Below are 6,662 nucleotides of genomic sequence, written 5' to 3'. Positions count from 1 at the left end.
CACGTTTCGGTGAATCACAGTGTGGGGGTGGGGGAGGGTGTAAGCTCCTTCAGGGGTGGGGGGGCGCAACTTCTGCTACATGCTTAGACAAATGGTTAAGAGTGCCTTCTTGGAGACAAGCTCTGGTCCACACCAAAACATACAGCTGCTGGTGGGAGCATCAGCACCACACTCCGCGGAGGTGAACAGCCATGTTTCCTGACCTGACTCCTCACTCGCAGGGTGGGCGTGTGATGTCCTGGTCTAGTTCCACCAAATGACCAGCACACATGGAAGGGCTTTCTGAACAAAGCACTACTGCTACAACGCAGACAGCCGTTAATAAAGCAACCCATGTGATACTGGGGAGCTCCTCAGCTCCCCAGGCCTAGTCCTCAACCTCGAGCGAAGGCAGTGACCCCACCCAGCCCCAGAGTGTTGAAAATGGACAAAGGCTGCCGGGAATCTGTAAGCTCACTCCATTCCAAATCATATACCAGCTGTGGCTGTTGCTTAGGAGACACGGTTTAACTACTGCCATTAAGGAAAACAAACCTGAATGCATCATTTAATTGCTATTTATTTTCATAAACATGAGGTATTTCAAAGTGCTATAAGATGCAGCACTAAATATATACATTTTGAAGAAATAAAACACAGAACTTTGCATTTACCCAGTTCTATGCACCAAACATGAACAAATACGTTAACAGGAAGAAACAGGCTAGGAAAAAGGCATATATATATATAGTAAATTTCTTTACAAAAGTTTCTTAGTTCAAAAAGTGATAAAGTAATATCTACTCAAAACTTTCACAACTCATTTTCATACGAAAATATAAGTATCAAATTTAGTTATGTATCAGCATCATACTAAAGTATACAGGCAGTGTAAGAATTAGTACAGTACATAACAGATTAACAATATATTTGTATACAAAACATGCTCCTCAAACATTGAGGTATTACAGTACTTAGATATGAACTTCCAGTCTAACACTGGCCGCGAAAGCCACCTCTCCTCACCCGGGACATGTACAAAAGGCGGGTGTGTCAGTGGTATTTACAAAACTGCTCCCCAGGGGTATCGAACGGCAAACCCCCACAAGTGGCATCTGCTGGAACTTAAGCACCATTTTTTAAAAGGAATGACTTTCGGTTGTTTGGAAACTTGGAACACACCAGGTGACTTCCACAGCCCCGAGGGCTCCCGGCTCGTCTTGAACTTCCACTGCCACCGTGGACCTGGCCGTGGAGACGCCGCGAGGCCCACCAGCGCCACGCAGCCTGCCCCCGAGGTCCCGGCAGGACCCCCACACGCCCTGCTCCCCACCCAGATCCAAACTCCACAGGGGACTGACTTGAAAGTAAACCAACATTCTTAATGTCAACACAATGTTTGTCTTAAAAAAAAAAGCAAAATGTGCAAAGTGGCAGTGAGTGTCCCGTTTTGAGAACCGTTTAGCAAGTCCGAGTGTGTTCGATCTTCTTGAGCAACTGCTGCTGCCGCGCCTGCAACTTCTCCTTTTCCAGCAGCAGCTGGTGCTCCTCGGTCTGCAGCGAGTGGACATACTCCGTGGCCTTCTTCAAGATGACCACCTTGGCAGCCTTCTCGTTCTTCACCAGCTCTGGCACGTGGTCCCTGAGCGTGAGGAAGCTGGAACGCAGGTCGTTGCGCCGCTGGCGCTCCAAGATGTTGTGGTTGCGGCGCCGCTCGCTGTCCTCCGAGTCGGAGCTGCGGGGGCTCAGGCTCTTGGCCTTTGGAGGGACAGCGCTCTTGAGGGGGCGCGGGGACACTTCGCTCTTGGTCTTCTTCTGGGGCGGCACGTCCTCGCTCTCCACGTAGGGCGACGGCGCCGCGTAGTTGTGCTGCTGGTGGATGGGGACGCAGCGCTTGAGGAGGACCTCCCCCGGCGGGGTCCTGCCCGGGCCCAGGGCTGCGGGCTTGGGGCGCACGGTGATGGTGAAGGTGGTGACGGCCTTGCTGCTGGAGGACAAACGCCGCTTCTCCACCGTCACCACGTCGATCTCCTCCTCTTCGTCCTCCTCCTCGTCATCCTCATCATCTTGGAGAAAAAGAGCAACTGTCACATGACCACACACATTAGTACACGTATCGATAGAGGTGAGTCTCGGAGTGGGACCTGGCACAAACCGCGACCCTTATGGAGCATCATAACACAGAGATCTGGAAATAGTTTCCTTCCCTCTGCCCCTACTCTGCTGGCAGCCCCCACGGAGACCTCAGCAGATGGCAGAAATATAAAAGAACCCGGGCTTTGGCGTCACACGAAGCCGGGCTCAGGCACAAGTTCCTCAACCTTCCTAATCCTCGGTTTCCTCAGCTATGAAATGGGGACAAAACCACAACCTTCTGGAGTTTGACAGATATGCCAAGGCCTCCCACAGAGCTGGCCAGGAGGCAGGTGCCTGCTAAACGCTGGCTTTTCTCCATCTGCCTGTTCTCTTACTTCCACTTCGATCTCCACAATCAAAATTGAGGCTCATCACCTCCCAGCCTCATTCAGAGACATACTTGGTCAAGCTTGATTTTTAAGTCTTAAGAAAACCTTTAGGCACAAATTAATCAACTGCGGAAGAAAAATTACTCTTCTCCCATGAACGTGAATCTTAACAGCAAGCAGTTTTCCACCTAGAGCACAATTTTTAGCGGCAGGGCTGATTTACAGTGGCTGTAAACAGGAAAACAGGAGCACCTCTCCTGGAAGTCGCCAAGGAAAACACCAACAACCAAAACATGCAGCATTGTGTGTTTCGTTTTTCCCTCTCTCCTCCTTTACCACCAAAGCTGGGAGAAAAAATTATTGTTTAAAATGCAAGCATGAAAATCAAAACACATCTTCTGCTTGATCTAAAGGAGACCGGAAAGCCGAACAATTGCTGGATTTGTTCTAAAGCGGAGATGTGAGGCTGTTCCAGCCTGTGGGTCCCTTTAAGCCAATGTTTTGGTTTTCTGCCAAGAAGACAGCTGTTGGAAGGAAGTGCTTCCTCACCCGGAGCTGTCAAGGCACAGCCATTAAAGGGACAGACGGCCTTTTCAGACCAGGGCTTATCACCAAGCTCCCCTGGCCGGCGGGTCAGATGGGCTGGCCCTGTGCACTGGAGGAAAGGCAGGCTTTCATCCACTGGGATTCTGGAAACACTGGTTTTCAAGGTCCAAGAGGCCCTGCTCCCTGCTCCAAAGACAAGGGCTCCTGGAGGCTGTAGGGTTCTTTCCTTCCAGAGCCCCAGGCCAAGTGGGGGTTTTAACCCTTCCCTCCCGATGCAGCCGAGCCCTGCCAAGGAGGGTGTGTGCGTTCCTGGAGAGCCTTCGGGTGCCGCCCACTTGAAGGGCACTGGGTCACAGAGCAGGGCCCAATACGAAGGACACCTGCGATTTGGGCTCGGAGGGCTGCAAGGCAAAAGCGGCCCCGGATTGCACTGGAAACCGTCAGGAGGAGAACCCTGGCGCAAGCAGACAACCGTCGCTGCGCCTGCTGCCGGCTGCCCGGGGATGCCCCCATCCTCCCCGCAGCCTTTCAGATACTTGGCCCTCGGTGTCGCCGCCTGCTGGCCACGCACCAGGAGCAAGTCGCCCACGACCCGGAAGGGGAGGTGGGGGGAGCAGGGACTGGATAAAAGGAAAGCCGGCTCCACACCACCCGCCCAAGCTCCCGCTAACTGCCCGCGCCCTGAGCAGGCATCTGCAGCCCTTGCGTCTTCTCGGGGCCTCTTTCCTCTCCCCTTGGCTTGAGCCCGAGGGTCCCTTTCCATCCCCCGGTGCTCCCCAAGTTGCCGCCCACGCATCGCCCTGGGCCAGCTCTGCACTAACTTTTCCTCATTTCATTCCCCGGACTGCGCCGAGATGTAGGGGTGCCGCCAGGCCCCGCCATGGCGCAGTGAGGCTCCCCAGCCCCCGCGCAGGTGAGATTGGGGGAAGCACGCTCTTCTCAAGCCTCCCCGCTGCAAGCCGCCTTCTCCACCACCAGCCCGGCCTCGAAGGGACGCCCCAGAGCCCCTAAACAAAGGGGCCGCGACCGCCAGCGCCCGGAGCCCAGGGAGGCGGCGGGCCCGGGCGCGGGGCTCACCTGAGTCACTGAGCGTGTCCTCCCCGGAGGTGCTGGGCGCCTTGTGCTCACTGCCGCGGGCCGGGCGGCCGCCTGCGCGCGGAGGGGCGGCCGCTGGGGCACCAGCCGGGGCGACGGCACCCGACCCCGAGGCGACCGCAGGCCCAGGCGCCGGGGCTCCGGCCGGGACGACCGGCATGGGGGCCGGCTCCCGCTGGCCGCCCGCGAAGGGGAAGACCACGGCGGGGTCCACGCACTCGGCGGCTGGGCTGGCGAGCTCGGCGGGCGGAGCGACCCCCGCCCGGCCCGCACCCCCCGGCGCGCCCGGCCCGCGGCCCGCAGGGCTGGCGGCGCCCACTGAGGGGGCCGGGGCGGAGGTCCCGGCGGCCGGCGCCCCGCGGCCGAGCTGCAGCCGCTCGCTCACGGCGCGCTCCAGCTTCTCGCGGGCGGAGAAGCCGCTCCACATGCAGTCCTGCAGGATGACCGGGTTGGGGGTGAGGCCGCCCAGGCCCCCCAGGCCGAACGCGTCCTCTTCGGCCGGGCTGCCCCACAGGTCGGCCTCGGGCAGCAGCATCTCGGTGGCCCAGCTCGGGGGCTCGGGGCTGGGCTCCGGGAAGGCACGGCTGGGCGACAGCGGGGGCGTGGGCAGCAGCTCGAACTTCTTCCAGATGTCCTCCCCGGGGGGCGTCGAGTCGGGGCCGCCGAAGTAGAAGTCATCCTCGTCCGGGTAGAAGCAGGGCTGCAGCGAGTCGAACTCGAGGTCCGGGTTTTTGCAGAGCATGCCCGGCATGGTGGTCGCGGCGCAGCCCGGCGTGGACTCGGTCCCCGGCCGGCGCGCGAGAGCTGTTCTCGGCTCCGCTCCTTTCCGCCCTGGGGGCGCTTTCTTCCCGCCGGGAGCACTGCAAGCGACAGACACGCCCGGAGAGGGTCAGCAAGAGGAACAGAAACGGGGGGGGTTGCCGGCAGCGGGGCCCCTCCGCCCTCTGCGGCAGAGCTCGGCCGGCTGCAAGCCCCCCGCCCTGGCCCGCGCGCCCGGGGCTGAAGGAAGTTCTGGCTCTGGCTCTCGCCCTCTCTCCTTTTGTGTACAAGCTGTCTACGCCGGGGGTGGGAGGGGGCATGCAGATGCAAGGGGTGGTGGCGTCGCTCTGCAACTTTGCAAACTGCCATTTCATTCACACCAGGCCCTGTCTGGGGGAGGGGGCCGCGGTGCGCTGCAGAAGCCGGGCTGCCACCCGCGCGCCTGCCGGCACCCGCGCAGAACCCGGCGCGCGGAGGAAGCCCGTGGTCTGCCCGACCTCGGCGCACCCCTAACGCCCCTCTGCAAAAATGCAACCTCGGGAGTGCAAACGATAGCGGGGGTTCGGGAAACTTTGCAAATGGAAAGCGGTCCTTTCTCTAGGCACCCAAATCCGCGGACCTCCCCCCAGACGAGCCGGCGCCCCTCGGCAATGCCCCGCCGCAGGGAGACCTCTGCCAACAGCTTATTTTGAACCTCGCTTTCATCCGGGCCCGCTCTTCCAAGCCGCCAACAACGTCTTCCTCACTGGGGGGCCTGAGCCCGGGTTCTGGGGCTGGTGCAGGGGCGCCGCGAGCGGGGAGGGCGCCGCCGGAGCCGCGTCTCCTTGGAGCTGGGCAGGCGCGACCCAGATAGCCGCGGCGGCGGTCTCGCCCGGCCTCACTCCCCTCCTCCCTCCAGACACCCTTCGAGGACCCCCAGTCTCGGCTCGCCGTCAGCTCAGAGGCCGACAAATCTAGAGGAGCGTGTTTGTTTCCGATAGAGCCATTACGTCCCCCTGGAAGGGCAGGAGAAGGATCAGGGCGGGTCTCTCCCAGCCGGGGTGCCTGCGGGGCGGGCCACGGCTGTTCCGGGGAAAGCCCGCGGTCGTCGTTTCGGAAGCAGAGAGAGCCCTGCGGGCACCTCGGGCGTCACGGCGCGGGCAGGGATCCGGCCCCGGGCTGGCCTTCCCCGCCGGGCCCGCCGCTCCCGGGGCGCCGAGTGGCTTGCGAGCCCCGCTCCTTACCTCCCGCCGGCGGCCGGGGATCCGGAATCGACTGCGCGGGGGTCTCCGGGTGGGCCGTAGGGGGGCGCGGGGGGGGCCCTCGGGCGGGCGGTCCGTGCGCGCTTGCGCCTGGCTCGCGCTAGCTCGGCTGCAGCCCGGTTCCCAGGAGCCCCCCGCATCCACCCGGCGCGTCCAGACAGATGACTGTCACTGGCTGCGCTTTGAAGCTCGGGGGATATTATTAACTGAAAAATCTGACACACCCGGGGGGCGGGGAGAGAAGGGGGCTGCGGCGCAGGCCAAGGGGAGGGAGAAAGGCCGAGGGAAGCGGCTTTACCCCGCCCTCCTGATTTCCATAAAAATCAGGGGAGGCGCCAGGGCTTTCGCGCCAAAGCCACTTGCTTTTCTTCTTTGCAGCGAGCAGGCTGCAGCATGGGGAGCCCGGGGTGCGCTCCTCCCGCCCTCTCGGACCCCCGGGCGTGCACCGGGTGCGCTCTGCAAACCAGCTGCGCGCCGAGCCGTGCGCTGCAAGCGCCCGCCCTGCAAGCCTGGCAAGCGCCTGGCATCCGCAAAAAACGTCCGGAGGGCTCGGCGTGTGGGGGGCGGGGGCGGAGTG

The 6,662-nt window shown here is 61.2% G+C and overlaps 1 protein-coding gene across 1 annotated transcript; it reads right to left on the bottom strand.

Moving 5' to 3' along the window:
- Positions 1–559: 559 nt before the first annotated feature.
- Positions 560–6,225, bottom strand: MYCN (MYCN proto-oncogene, bHLH transcription factor). The gene is made up of 3 exons (XM_037813001.1): positions 6,068–6,225; positions 4,068–4,945; positions 560–2,045 (listed from the first exon to the last, which is right to left on the bottom strand). The coding sequence occupies exons 1-3, from the start codon at positions 6,223–6,225 to the stop codon at positions 1,441–1,443; spliced, it is 1,641 nt and encodes a 546-aa protein (XP_037668929.1). The 3' UTR covers positions 560–1,440.
- Between the last annotated feature and the right edge of the window lie 437 nt (positions 6,226–6,662).

Source organism: Choloepus didactylus, chromosome 20 (genome assembly GCF_015220235.1).
Source record: "Choloepus didactylus isolate mChoDid1 chromosome 20, mChoDid1.pri, whole genome shotgun sequence".
Lineage (NCBI taxonomy): Eukaryota > Metazoa > Chordata > Mammalia > Pilosa > Megalonychidae > Choloepus > Choloepus didactylus.
The sequence above is the reverse complement of the archived record's forward strand: the minus strand, read 5'-3'. Positions and strand labels throughout refer to the sequence as shown.